The sequence below is a fragment of the Balaenoptera borealis genome (assembly GCF_965194805.1).
Source record: "Balaenoptera borealis genome assembly, chromosome: 11".
NCBI classification, from domain to species: domain Eukaryota; kingdom Metazoa; phylum Chordata; class Mammalia; order Artiodactyla; family Balaenopteridae; genus Balaenoptera; species Balaenoptera borealis.
In genome coordinates, this window is record NC_138868.1 from 23,868,587 (window position 1) to 23,884,442 (window position 15,856).

The 15,856-nt window shown below is 38.4% G+C and overlaps 1 protein-coding gene across 6 annotated transcripts in view; it reads right to left on the minus strand.

Moving 5' to 3' along the window:
* TRIM44 (tripartite motif containing 44) overlaps positions 1-15,856 on the minus strand; it is a 119,828-nt gene that overhangs the window by 47,931 nt on the left and 56,041 nt on the right. For 3 of the 6 annotated variants that reach the window (XM_082343821.1, XM_082343820.1, XM_082343822.1), the window contains exon 4: positions 8,920-8,939. The exons of 2 other annotated variants lie outside the window; for them this stretch is intronic. In XM_082343821.1, coding sequence (XP_082199947.1) covers positions 8,920-8,939 — 20 coding nt within the window. Of the gene's footprint in view, positions 1-1,951; positions 4,117-8,919; positions 8,940-15,856 lie in introns of those variants that run through there. One more of the 6 variants, XM_082343819.1, reaches the window with a different exon arrangement.

The following is a 15,856-nucleotide window of genomic DNA, read 5'->3' on the forward strand; positions in this document are numbered from 1 at the left end:
TCATTCCATCCACAGAAGTAGAAACTCACAATGGGTAGGCCTTGTGGGTCCTGTTTTATCTCCAAGCGTGAATTCTTCCTGCAGAGTTTGGATAGTATTTCTGGATTGCTTCTGGCTGGGTAATGTCATTTAGGGTGGTCATTTATCTGGCCCCCTGCATTTCCTTTTACAGCGTATGTAACTTCCTCTTTCTTTATTTGGTTCCTTAAAGAGTCTTGATTGGCTGGGGACTCGACCCTTCATTTTCATTTATCAAAAATTCCTAACCAGAGGGGATGAGTGCTGAATTCCAGGGGCATGCTGGGCTGGGGCAGCTGTGCCTGGCCTTTTTATCTATGCAGCTGGCTGGTAATTGCTAAGTTTTCCCTACTGAAACAATTATCCCCCCATTTCTCTCCCCACCTCCACCCCACCCCCAGTTAATTATCAGTTCTAGAATTAAACTGCTTGCCTCTCCTGCTGTTGTCATGACAACAGTTGGCCTGCACCTGCCACTGGGTGAACAGTGGCTCTTTCAGAAGAGGTGATGGCAGTTGCCCGCTCCACAAAAGCCAGGGAGCAAACTAATGTTTACCTGTCTGGGGAGAGAAGTCCTTATTCATTCCACCTTAGGCATTTTCCTGGCAAGTTCCACCTCAACTTCTGTCTCATACAAACTGCTTGTTGGCACTCAATAAAGAAAATGAAAAAAAATTTTCTGATAAAAATGCCAAATCCCTGTTGGCTTGTCACAATTCCATCCATTAACTTTACTTATTCCCAGCCAAGATGTTGGAAGATGTGAATTTTCCACCTCCTGAGAAAGGCAGGATAGCGTGGTGGTTGAAGGCACGGAATTTTAAGCCTGATAGATCTGGGTTCTAATCCTGGCTGACTTACTTTCTAACTGTGTGACCATGGCTTAGTCACTTAACTTCTTATAATATCAATTTCCTCATCTGTAAAAAGAGGATGAGAATAACTATATTTAACAGTTTTTTTAAGCTTTGAAATAATATACGTAGGTCTAGCTCCTATTTTATGTTTGACACATAAGCAGGTATCACTATTAGAGCTGTTTAGCTGTTAATCCTGAACAACCCTGAAAGTCAGGGCAAAGTTGGCAGCTTGGTCAGTTTTAACTGGTTCTTGTCTGAGTGGCAGTAGCTGCGAGATGGGATAAAACTGCACACTGCCCCACAGCACCTGGACCAAGATGCATCTGGCATCCAGGGACAGCTTGAGAAATGCTTCTTTGCCTACCTTCTCTGTAATTCTGTCAGCCCCTCCCTCTCTGTACAGTTTTTCTCATGCTCAATCTCACTTTCCTTTAAATAGAATTGACAGAACCAGAGGGGAAGGAGACATGTACTCACCAAGGAAACAAAATGCTTTTCTGTTTTACAACCACATTACAACCTACAGGGAACAATTGGTAGTGGTGTTGAGTGGGGGAATGAGGCACTTATGTAAGAAAGTGTTTTTCTTCCCTAAAACGTCTGCTTGTGGCTAAAGAAGTATTTTTTTTATGACCCTATAACCACTCATAGGTAGGTCCTAGGTCCAAACAGGACAGGCACATGAATATTGGTCCTTGGCAAAGACCTCACCATTTAGGGTATCCCAGTTTTATCACAGCCTTTGGACACCTTTCTCAATGTTCTGAAGCTACCTTCTTGCAGTTCTAATTTTAAAGAAACCTGCACTCAATGACTCTAAACTTCATACCGTCATGAAAAGAAAAAAGAAAAAACCTAAAATAAAACAAAAAACCACACCCGCTTCTGCTCCCACCATCTGGTACAGACACGTGCTGTGGGTTTCCGGGTAAAGAGGTGAATGCAGTTCAGCCACATGGAACTTACAAAAAAAGGAAGGCTCCTTGGAAGTTTGGGGAAATGGAATTATTCACCTCTTGCCTGCCTCTCACTGACAGAAAGTGAGAAGATGCTAGAGATCAGCAGGTTTCTCCTAAAATGAAAAAGACACCACTAACCACATTTTGCTGTGGCTGCCACAGGTGAGGGAGGGCATAACCAATGACATCAAATTTAGTTATTCTTAAGACACAGACTGGAGTTTTTTGACTTCCTAAAATCTATTATGCTTAGTGCCAGTCCAAAATGGCTACGCAGATAAACCAGGAAGAAGAGAACTAGGCTCCAGCCAGACTCTGCAGCACCAGCTCGAACTCAGGGACAAATGTGACATCAATGTAATTCTTTGACTAGTTTCTAAGCAACATCTGTAACCTTAAATCTATTTGGAAAATGTTGGTGCTTTAGTATTCCTTATCTCCATCAATTTAGAAGGAATTGGGTATCTACTCTCCAAATTTGATTTTAAGTTAGTGGAAGGCTGGAGCTGTCAAAACAAGGTATAAATAAGATAAAAATCAAACAAACAATTTCCTTTTATAATTACTTTATCTCAGTTGCTTGTTTTCCCATATAAAAGAAGAAACCCAAAAGGAGAATACTTTTAATGCTTCATAAAATACTTGTCCTTTAAGTATAGTAAAATGTGCTACTTGATGGAGAAACTGAGGCACAGAGAAAGCAAACAATTTACACATAACAACTCATGAGTTGTGACTACAGGAAGAGATCCATAAGATTCAGAAGTCCATCCATCTTCTATGAATAGGACCATGCTGTAGTCAAGCGGTAAAGCCTAGCAGGAAATGGTACAAACCTTTTGGTGCCTCAAATGGCACACAAGACCCTGTACAAGGGAGACTCAGCCGCCCTTGTCTCATCCCCTGCCAACAGTCCAGTCATGTAGCTCCTCACCACTCCCCATATAGCACATGCATATTCATTCCTCTGGGCCTTTAGAAATGCTGATCTCTGTGCTTGTATGGCCTTCCTACCCTTTCCATCTGCAAAACCCTACCCCTACACCCATCCTTCAAAGTCCAGCACAAATTCTATCTATTCTGATTCTCTATTCTGAGTTAGTTGTATCTTATTCTACATCCAACATATTTATTATAGAGAATCATTATACTGTAGTGGTTAAGAGCCCACATTCTCAAGTCAGACTACTTGAATTTGAATACTGGCTCTACCACTTTTTAGCTGAGTGACCTCGTTAGTGTATGTATAATCTCTCTGCAACTCAGTTTTCTCATTTGGCTGAGAAATGAAGATAATGTATTAGCCACTTGTTAGGACTGTTGTGAGAAATAAAAAATGTTTAAAATACTTCGTGGTACATGGTTGGCAATCAATAAATGCTTCCTTATAGTAATTTATAATTATAATAATTATTATTATATTGCACTTAAATGTGAAATTAAAGTTGTTTACTTAGTTCTCTCATTTGAACTAGACTTTGAGATCTTTAAATGCAGGGACAAAGTCTTTTTCATCTTCATATCTCTGAGGCCTAGCATGGGGCCTGGCAACACAGTAGACAATTGAAAATAAATGAAAATATTCCTCTGCAATTTTTCTTGCTAAAGAGATTAGGAAACAGAGCTCCTAGAGGTGAATGTTATCCTGATAAGCTCTGAGGTCAAAGAAATAAACAAGGTTAGCCTGTCAAGCATCATAACTACATATTGGATGGCAAACAAAAGTTGATTAGCATAAAACCACACCATGAAAAGTGACATCCAGGTCTCTTCCCACTGGGCCTTTTTTCTTAGCATTGTGAAGCCAGAAAAGGCAGGCAGACGTATGTCAGAATACAGGCTGCTCCTAGCTGGCATTTCCACTGTGAGGCAGATGAAATAAACTAGAGGTACCTCAGCTGAATTTTCCAGCTGTGAATGGATTCTCTGGTTATAGGCCAATATGCACAAAATAAAATAAAGTTGTGACTCTCACAGGTAAATATCTGAAAATCAATTACTTGCAGAAGAAGGCTTGCTTTTATTACAGATAGGCAGCACAATGCATAGCATGGCTTCATCCTTCATTTGGGTGAGTAGAGGATAAATAATTCATATCAGCAGAGGAAAACAAAGTCAGCTCAGGCTCCATAAGAGGGAAATGTGACAGCTAAGAGACTCTCTGTACTGAAGACCAACTTAGATGTTGGAACCCCACTTCTGGATAATACGCAGCCCTGACAGTTCCACTCCATGTCACAGGTATCAGAGACATTTTTTTTGGCTTCCAGCTAGGTCTTCTGAAATGGAGATAATGTAAAAACAAAACCATAAATTTGCAATCGGAGGACAAAAGAAACCTAAGCGTATCACTGACTTAGTTCCCTCTTACCTCTACAAACTAAGTCATCAAGAAGAGAAATGTCATATCTAAGAACATACATATGATTGTTATTTTAGAGGGGGGGAAAAAAGAGTACCTAGTATATAGCCCCAAGAAAATGTTTAAGGAAACAAAATTGAGAAATGTACAAAAAAATCTACCAAATTACAGAACCTATAAGCAGATTCTTTTCATTTCATATTTAATATATGACTGTATTCCTCCACATAACTATATCCCAAAAAACTGGGTGCAGAGTGGGGGAAAGAAAGGCTAGTATTTACAGGGAAGTAAAAATAGACTACAAAGAAGCAAGGAGGTTAAATGACTTGCCCAAGGTCACAGCGTCGGTCCCAGGTAAACCAAGGATAGAAGGTAGGTCTGCTGACTCTCCTTGAGTTCCTATTCCTTCAGAACTGACTGCCCATTTGATCAGAGAATCAGCATGGGTCAGATTCACACTGATCTCAGCAGGAGCTTTTTGCCTGAATAAGAGCCAGCTCTGAAGATGAAAAATTCTACCAAAATCTTAAGTATGGCTGTTACTGTTAAAAAGCCCTTTTCCTCTTAGTTAAAAAAAATTCACAGAAAATCTCAATCGCAAATCAAAATTTAAAACTGACCTTGCTCCTCTGTCCTCTGAACACAAGAGTTTAACTCTCTGACTTCCTTCCACTACACAACAGCTCTAAGGCAGCAGACCCCACTGCCGCCCCCTCTCCGTGAACATACATTACTTCTCAGCAGGCTCCGGCAGGAGCACAGAAGGAGTCAATCTGTGAGGGCGCAAACACAACATCTCCCATAATAGCACAGAGGAGACAGAAAATTGCTGCCAAAAGTGTAAACTGCTTTTTTTTTGCTTGGAAAAAAAGAATCACTCTGGGCTTCAAAGACACCCTCTTCAAAGGTGACTCGACAGTGGTTAATATCCATGTTCCACATATTAGGACTTTTGTTCCTCCATACGCTCCAAGAAACCTTGTCATCTGTATGACTGTATCATGGGTGTGAAGAGTAACTACTGGATGGAGGGGCAACAGGCAGCTAATTCTGCAGGGTCAAAGGAAGGCTTGGTTACCTGTTCCCCTGGGAGTCTAAAAGCACCCCTTTTGCTGCTGACCCTCCGGGGACACTGTGTGAGGATGAGATGAAGATATATCCCCTTATAATGACAGAGGCTAAGGAGAGGAGAGGTAGCTTGCAGCAAACAAACGCCACATCATTTCAATGTCAAAGCCAGTGAGAACTCCTAGGTGAGAGGAACAAGACCAAAGTGATGCGCTGACAAGTGAGCGTGAATCCTATTACCTTTCATTCAGGGTCACAGAGAGAAGTGTGCTGGCCTCTCAGAGACAGGTGGCTGAGGGCATGAGCTCTGAAGCCAGACTAGATTCAAGTCCTAGCTCTGCTTCTGCTAGCTGTGTGATCTAGGGCAAGTTAATCTTTCTGGGCACTCATCTCCTCATTTTACAAGTGGAATAATAACTACATCATAAGCTTTACATGAGGGCTAAAAGAGAATATATATAAAACACTGTATGTAGTAAAACTTAAATGGTAGCTTTGCTTATTATTGTTGTTAATTACAGGACAAATACACAATAAAATTCAGAACAAGGCACAGACATGACCAAAAGCACAAATACTTGGCCATCTCACGTCAAACAGCTTGGGAAGTCAAAACTGAAAAGAAAAAAGAAGGCAGGGAGACTCTAGCCGGTAGAATGGAGAAAAATATAGATCTATTATAGACAAATAATTTTCAAAAGGACAGGAATTTTCCTTTGTTCGGACCACCATGGAGAGCGGTTGGAATTCAATTCTCCCTGGACTTCTGTGCAGACAGCAGGGAAGCGGCTGTGTGGAAAGAATACTAGCAAAGGAGACACAGGCATGAAAATCCAAGCAGACCTGGAATGCAGGGTCTCCAGATTCATTTCTCCTCCATCCCCCGTGCAGGCAGACCCACACTCCTTCTGTCTTCCTTACACATCAAACTCTCATTTAACACCGTCAGCAATACAGAAGCCTTTGGAACAAAACTCTGGCTTACTGAGACAGTAAAGTGCATATCATAAATGAGAGAAATTTCAGATCAAAGGCAATCTGCCCTGAAATGTTAATTGGAATAAACTGAGCCAAATGGTAGTTCAGCACAAACTGAATGGAACCAACAAGTATGAATTTAAAGGGTAAAAGGAAAATTTGACTCATCTTTCCTCTTTCTGCCAAATTGGAACATGATTATTTTCAAGTGCTCATTTTACCAATAAAGTCCCAGTCCAAGAGAATCCCTACTGACATCCATGGCAGCCTGGCTCGAGGGAGACAGCTTGACGTCTTGGTTGCTAGTAAAGAAACTCTATACTTCGCCACAATCTTGTCAAAATGACAAGAAGGAATTTGCAGTTAAACTCTGAAGCCAGTATCTCACACTGAATAGTATCTTTGAAGGGAGTTAATCTCTTCCTAAGGTCCCTGTATTCTTCTAATCAGCATGACTCTGGCATGTAGCCATAAAGACAAGATGAACGTGTCCATCCTCATCAGGCTCTCCCAAGACAGAAATGCCATTTCTATCCTGTGGAGTCTGCACGCTACATCTGCTAAGGTGTTTTCTTTATACTGGTCTTGTTTGAACTCTCTTGCTGAGGAAGAAAAGGTCTAGGGCTCTGCTTGGTCTGGATTTTAAGGAGCTAGAGCTAGTTTTCAGAGAAGAAGCAGAGTGCCAAGGAGATAATTTAAAGAGTTTATCTAAACCAAAGGTCTGTGTAAAATGGTGAGAACTTGGTCAATAACTAGGGAAGATGTTGATATAAGCTCCCATCACTAGCCTAATCTAACTAGTCTCCCAGGCTCTGACCCACCTCCAATTCATTTTCCATTCTGCAGGCAGAGGAGACTTCCCAAATGCAAATCTACTCAGGTTAATCCACGTTTTAGATCATTTAATGCCCTCCCACACTCTGCGGGAGAGAGCTCAGATACCTGAAGGAGGCCTGTAAGGCCCTCAGTGATCTGGACTCTGCTTTCTTTCCTCCACTCTTCTCTTGTCTGGAGCTATTACACAAGTTGTTCCCTATCCCTAGAACAGCCCTATCTCTGCCTCTCCTTTGTCTGCCTTCTCATCCTTCAGACCTCCGTTTACACATAACCTTTTCTGGTGAGCCTCCCTTCCTAAAGCAGCCTAAACTTCACTTAATCATAGTACTTCCCCCAAAGTAGAAGTGCCCAGTTATATGCTTGTCTCTCCTACTAGACTTAGGATCCACAAGGCAGGGACCATGTCTGTCTTAGTTTTCATTATATGCCCAGTATATAGCACAGGGCCTATACACTGGGTCACGAGAAAGGGAGGAAGGGAGGAAAGAAATGAACCACAATATAAAGGGAGCCTGTTCCTGAGAATGGCTGGAGGATGGAATTTAAAAGGATTCCCTGAAGCTCTGCAGGTTTAAAGCGGGATGCCTGTAGCTTTAGCCACAGAGGTCAAGGAACAAGATCTAGGCTGAGAACTACAGTTCTCAAGGGAAGGAAGCAGCAGGAGATGCAGATGTGGAATAACATTTGGCACTAAGAGAGAGGCTCAGGATGTGGGGAGGGAGAAAAGAAAAAGAAGAAACTGTATTTGTTGATTTGTAAATAAAACCAAAGAAGGGCCAAATCCTGGCTCCAGTAAGGTAACCCTGGACAACTCATTTAGCTTCTTTCAATGAGAAGCTTGAATTAGATAAGTGATTTTCAAACTGAGTTCTCAGGAACCCTAGGTTTCTGCAGCAGCCCCTCAGGGCCTATTGCAAAGAAGAGAGAAGTTTCACTAGTAGATGTGGCCCCCAATTTTAACCAAACAAAAAAATGTTTTGCATACACTGGAGTTCAACTTAAAGCCCATTTGAAAAAAAGGTGTTTCTACTAAAACTGAAGTTTGAACAGCTGTGGACTGGATGAACGTTCTGATACCTCCCAGCCTTAACAGTCCTGGATCCTACATGACAGAGGGGACCCAACTGTACACTGCATTTTACTTTGTACAAATGCCCCTTGATTGTGTTCACAGCATAGCTATAGCATTTCCTAGAGCCTGTTCTCACTGCCTGAGCAGAAAGACAGCAAAGGTAAGTAAACTAAAGTCCAGGTTCACTGCAAGCCTGAGGCAATGATAAAATGCACTTTTAAACTTCATGTGGTGAAACAGAAGCACAAAGAGCACTTTTTTTTCCTAAACAAAGCTTTGTATACCTATGACCTCAGATTCACTGTATAGGTGTCTTGAGTCAGACCCAAGGATATTACAGGTCAGAAATAAGGAATATTGGAACCAGAGTCCATTAAAAAAAAAAAAAAAAGCAATCCAATTCCAATCAAGAAAGAATGCAAAAGTTTATCTATTCAGTCCACCTGATACCTAATTACCATTCAAATATAGTACCTACTTGTCTCAACAAGGTATTCTGAATGTGCTACAGAATAAAGCAAAGTTACTGTCATTACATACTTTAAAGCCTATCTTTATCTGAAGATTACAGACAGGAAATGGCATAGATGGGGAGGGAGATGGGAATCTTACAAAATAAGATCTTCAAAGCCCTGGCTTAAGATGGAAATCCCTTTTCTGTGCTGTTCCTTGGCTGGTCATATTTCACGGGGCATTAAAAGGCCACAAATGTCACTCTACTTCAATTCTGAGAACAGACAAACAACAATAATGTGATCTTACCTGGGTCCTTCCTCGTCGCCCTGAAAGAAAGAGAAAGAAACAGCGTAAGAAATCAGGATCAGTAGAGACTGATTTAGATTTCTTTCTTTTCCCTCTTCTCTCCCAACCTGAAAGCAAGGCTTGTACATTTATTGTAACAGAGACAAGCCAGTAGACATCTAAGGGCTAAGACAAGGGCTAATATAACCCTATGCTCAAACCACCTAGCAGAGATGAACTAATAATTTGCCCTTGTAAGCAGAGAAGTGAATGCATAGACCTAGGAGGCCTAAATAATAGCCTTGCCTTTTTATTTGTATGGCTGGCAGTATTTAGTTCTGAGCAAACTGACAGCCCAAAATAGCAGCAGGTCTTAAGCAAAAGCTGACCAGCTCCAAAAGCATCAAGCTGTTTCCCTCAAAGGCTCACCTCTGCCTTGGCCTAGCATTTTTTTTCTCCAAACATGAACGCAGAAAAACTCTAATGTAGAGCACACTATGGTGCAAAAGGCTACGAACTGGGACTCAGGAAATTGGAATTCTAGTCCAAGCTCCATTATTTATTAGTTATGTGCTCTTGGGCAAGCTGATTAATTAATTAATCTGGACCTTGGTCTTCTCCTTTGTAAAAGGACAGTTCTGGCATTTGATGATCCACATCATTCTTCAGCCAAACAATGACTTTTTTCTTTTTCTCATTCACTCTTTACAAAAACAATGTGTGAGGGCGACTTTACCAGGTACTGTATTCTGTGAGCCTAACTTTATCAGTGATTGCAGCAGATTTCTTTGAGCCTCTTTTTGTGACCAAACCAGATTTTTCAAATGACACTCAAGCCTTTTTCCAAGGGACCTCACTCATCCTTTTGGTGACAGAGTGTCTTTTACATCCTCCTTAGTCATTCAGGATTGGTTTCAATAGACTGTATCTCCTAGTTGGAGATAATTCCCCAGACAACGTATTTGATTGATGGATGGACTGACTGGATGATTCTATAGGTAAGGTATAAAGGAGAATGAGCTCTGGAGTCAGACACTGGATTCAAATCTTGACTCCATTATTGCTTGCTGTGTTACCCTGGTCAAATTATTTTGCCTCTCTTAACTTCAATTTTCTAATTTGTAAAACAGGGGTAAAAATTGTCCCTATAACACAGGATGGGTATGAGGATTAAGTGAAATAATGTGTACAAATGTCAAGCACAGTGCCTAAGATACAGAATGCACTCAGTAAAGGTGATTATCAATATCACTAACAATTCAGTATGATTCATTAAGAAGCTATTACATGAGGGTGCTGAGGGTAAAAGATAAAAAACCCATAATGATCTATCCTTCTAGGAGCTCCCATTCCGGAGCAGGGGAAACAGATAGAAAATGAGCTATGACTAAATGTCTTAAGGGTGCTACCAAAGACATAAACTGAATGCTTGGGAAGTGATAAACACTGCCTCTACTGGAGAAGGGGGAGAAGGCTTCACAGAGAAGGTGACATACATACTGTCACTTGAGGGATAAGCAGGAGTTTCCCAGGCTGACAACAGAAGATAAATGGGAAGAGCACTGGACTAGCAAGAGCAAAGGCACAGCAGTTTAAAAAAAATGTAGGTTTAAGGGATTTTGCGTTCTGTGAAACTAGAGTATGGGGATGTATACGTGTGTGTCTGGGGCAGGGGATGTGGAGGTGGCAGTGGTGTGGGGCTGAGGGGCTGGGAATGCAACAGAGGCAAAGGGAGATTGCCAGGGCACAGGCCTATAAAGGACACTGGCAGCCAAAAAGGTGATTTGTAACAGATTATGTTCAGTACACTGGAGGTTGGATAAAAAAGGCATTTTTAGCAGACTGTTAAGAATTTGCAGTATTGGTTAGGGCGCTAATCATCTAATGAAAGAGAAGTGGGGCAAGTGGTGGAAGGAGGGTATAGGGGTGGTGAAAACCTCTGCAGTTTACTTGACTGGCATGTCTTATGGGAACTATAATCTAGTGAGAAAAATTCATATAATTTAAATTTAATATGAGTTACATTAACTATCAATGACATAATTAAACCTCAACGCAATTTTTAAATTATCTTTGGATTTTAAAACATAATTATCTAGGAGAACTGTATGGAAAAAAGTATCCGAACCTTCTTCCATGATTTAGAGCAAGTCCTCACAATCACATATCTTGGTATAATGGTTAAGAGACAGGCTTTCTGAGTTAGAGAAACATGGCTTCAAATTCTGGTTCGTCAATTCCAACAGTGAAGCTTTTGACAATTTACTTAACTTTCCCAAGGTTCAGTTTCCTCATCTACACATGGAAATCCTAATTCTTACCTCACAGGGTGGCTATATGGATTAAAATAAGTGAAAAAATATGTATAAAACATTAAGCAAGTATCTAGCATAAGTGTTCAACAAATGGTGGTCATTACTGCACTTCACTGAAATGTTAATCAATAACACTTCTAGGGAGAGTAGGGAAAAACAGAGAAGATGGAACACAAGACTTTGCTTTACATTCATCCATTTCTGCTGCTTATAGGTAAGTGGCTATTTTCAAAAACAATAATCACTATCACAAAGCATGGGGAAAACCAGGATGAGAGTTTCACTTATGAAGAAATGAATAAATGAATGAAAGAACAAATATACACACGTATAATTATAAGGCAATTTTGAACAGGTCAGCAGACATTCAGAGGATTGCTAATCTTGCTAGTAAAAGGTGTGCCCATACTCTCCTCACTACCTGAAATGCACATCCCTATTCTGAGATCCTAGTTAATTCCCATCCATCCTTTAAGGTCAAGCTTCACTCAGAAAATTTTCCTGACAGATTGAGTGGAGTAACCCTACTCTGTCCTCCACACCTGTGTAGGCCACATTTCTGGGCTAGTTCTTAAAGCAGAAAACTGACAATGATAGCACAATACAGTGTCTCTCTCTTTGGATTTCAGCTCCTTGAGAATAGAAACTATATATTGTTCATCTCTTTATTCTCTACACCTAGCACAGCACACGGCATATAGTAAATAATTATTCAAGAGAGGAAAGAAGAGAGGGCAAGATTTAAATAGGATTTAAGATTAATTTCTACCCCATTACGAGTAAATTCTGATTTCAGAGGGTATTAGAACTGAAAGTCTGTTAAACAACAACTTCCATTTAAATGACTTATTAGATTCAGCAATGCTCCCAAATCCCTCTGTAAAATATCCTGAGTGCTCTTGGCTGTTAGGTTACACTCTATCTAGTACAACCTCCCATTTCTACTTCCACCAATGAAAATGTATGTTCACGAAGAATCAAACAAGTTTGCTCCTAAGCCTGCTTATATCAGTTGAACTTGTAATTATGATGACATGTTTTACTAAATAACAAAAAATGAGTGCAAGAGAGAACTGTTGCTCCGTGAGTTGTTGCTTCCATGAAAATTAAGTTGAATGCTTCCAAAGCATTCAATAAAGATGAGTTACTTAACAATTGCTGTCAATTTTGATGTAGGTGAGACACATGCAAAATATTAGAAAAAATAAAGTATAAAAGTCTAACACCTCACACTGGTCAGAATGGCCATCATTAAAAAGTCTACAAATAATAAATGCTGAAGAGGGTGTGGAGAAAAGGGAATCCTCCTACATTGTTGGTGAGAATATAAATTGGTGCAGCCACTATGGAGAACAGTATGGAGGTTCCCTAAAAAACTAAAAATAGAGTTACTATATGATCCAACAAACCCACTCCTGGGCATACATCCAGAAAATATGAAAATATTAATTTGAAAAGATATATGCACTCCAATGTTCACAGCAACACTATTTACAATAGTCAAGACATGGAAGCAACCTAAGTGTCCATCAACAGATAAATGGATAAAGAAGATGTGGTATATATATATATATATATATATATATATATATATATATATATATATACACATACACACACACACAATGGAATATTACTCAGCCATAAAAAGAATGAAATAATGCCATTTGCAGCAACATGGATGGACTTAGAGATTATCATACTAAGTGAAGTAAGTCAGACAGAGAAAGCCAAATATCATATGATATCATTTATATGTGGAACACATATAAATGATACAAATGAACTTATTTACAAAACAGAAACGAACTCACAGACATAGAAAAGAAACTTATGGTTACTAAGGGGGAAAGGGGTGGGGAGGGATAAATTAGGAGTTTGGGATTAACAGATATACACTACTATACATAAAATAAACAAGGACTGACTGTATAGCTCAGGGAACTATATTCAATACCTTGTAATAACCTGTAACGGAAAAGAATCTGAAAAAGACTATAACTGAATCACTTTGCTATACATCTGAAACTACCACAACATTGTAAATCAACTATACTTCAATTTTTAAAATGGCATTTAAAAAGTCTAGGATTCTACATTTCACTTTCTTCAAATGTTATCCTCCTCACTTATAAAGAGACTGAAACTGGACCTTACAAACAATAGAGCATGGGTATGGTTAATGCCAGAAATATGACACTCCACTCCAAACAGCAAACCCATATTCTCAAAGAAAAGACCCTGACTTGGAATCAAAGAAATACACAGATCTTTATTTCAAGTTTAAAATAAATGTTTAGGGTATTCATGTATCATTTTTAATGGTTTACTCATTTAAACTAACTTTTTCTAAGATTATCTCACTGCAGCTCAGTACTCTTCTCTCAAAACTAGGCAAAAGATGGAAATTCTCATGACATGCAAGTAAAAATAAAGACACATTTTTTAAATACTTGACTTTGGCAAGAGTTTTATAAAAGATATAACTAAATTCAGGCAAAAAATGAGAGATTTTAAAAACTGGTGATAAAAATACACACTGATATAATTGTTCTATGGACAGTTTATAAATACGCACAAGCCTAAAAAATGTACATACCTTTGACTCAATAATTACTTATGATTTATAAACTGAAACATTCACTACAATGTTATAAATGACAATAAGAAGTTGGAAATAACTTAAAATGAGGTAAAAGTCAAACTTGTATCACTGGTTCAGGGTTCGAACATTATGTTTATGAAGAATTTCTAATATGAAGAAAACTGAAAATATGACATTAAGAAAAAAATGGCATGAGAGGATGAAGGTGTTAACTAACTTTACTGGGGTAATCATTTTGCAATATATACATGTATCAAATCATCACATTGTACACCTTAAACTTACATATGTTATATGTCAACAATATCTCAATAAAGCTGGGGAAAAACACACACACACACACACACACACACAAAATAAAAAAATAGAATAAATATAACACCCAATGATAACTATCAAGTTAGTGTGTTGTATTTATTTTCTGCTGTGTCTATGAGTTTTAAACGTTTTATAATGATTAAAAAAGAAATAACTTTAGTTATTTGAAGAGGGGAAAGACCACATCTTATTGAAGAGAAGAAAGACCACAGGACATAGAACTGGTATTGAAACTCTTCCCCTACCCTATGTTCTATAAGATGACCAAAAAAGATTTATTTAAAACACATTTTTAAAAAAATGTCACCAGGAAACCTTGTAATCTTTGGACTCCTTCAACCAGAAACTCTGTGATTCTGCTTGACCTAATCAAATTCATCTATCCTGAAGGTTTCTTAAAACAGATATACTGTGTTAATGTTCTGGTTTTAGAATAATCTTCATGAATCAAAGGCAAATAGCACTTGGGCAGGTGGAATATCTAGACGCATTGTTTTTATCAGCTTTATTGAGGTATAATACCATAAAATTACCTGTTTTAAGTGTATATAAATAACTAAGTAAATTTAGAGTTATGCAACTATTATTACAAACTTGCTTTAAAACTATATGTATATATACACACACATACACACAGATATGAAATTATCTTTTTTTCTTCTTAATTTCTTTAAAAGCATATGGCTTTAAGCTAAAATTATAACTGTTTTGCAGTGTTTATAACATATGTAGATTATATACATGTGACAACTATAACATAAAGGATATGGAAAGAGGGTCAGTTGGTCTATACGGTTTCAAGCTATCTACATTTTATGTGAAGTGGTTCAATATTAATTTTAAGTAGACTGAAAATTTAAGGATATATATTATAATCCTTATGGAAACCACTAAAAAATAATGCAAAGTAACAGAGCTAAAAGGCCAATGGATATATAACAATGGAATTCAAATAAATGTTTCAAAAATCCAAAAGAAAGCAGGAAAAGACAATGAGAGGAACAAAAACAGAATAACAAACAGAAAACAAATTGTAAAATGGTAGACCTAAATTTAACCATATTAAGAATAACATTAAATGTTAATGGACATTACACTTGAATTAAAAGGCAGAGATTATCAGAATGGATAAATGACTAAGACCCAGCTATATGCTGTCTGTGAGAGACATAATTTAACAATACAGACAGACTGAAAGCAAATGGATGGAAAGAGATAAACCACAAAAACAGTAGATTGGCTCTACTAACATTAGATAAAACAGTTATCAAGACAAAGAGTATTATCAGAGAAAAAGGGAATGTTCATAATGATTAAAGGGTTGGTTCATCAGGAAGATGTAACAATCATAAATATGTATTTGCTTAATGATAGAGCTTCAAAATATCTAAAGAAAAGTTGACAGAATTAAAGAAAGAAATAGATAATCCCTAATCATACTTGGAAATTAAATATCCCTCTCTCAGCAGTTGATAAAACTAGACATAAAAATCAGTAAAAACATATATCATCTGAACACCTAATTGATATTTAATAGAACACTACCTCAAACTACAGAATACGTATTCTTTTCAGGTGCACATATGCATTCACCAAGACCATATGTTGGGCCATAAAGCAAATCTCAGTTAAGTGTTAGAAGATGGAAATCATTCAGAATAGGTTCTCTGATCACAATGGAACTAAATTAGAAATGAATAACCATAAGATAATGTAGGAA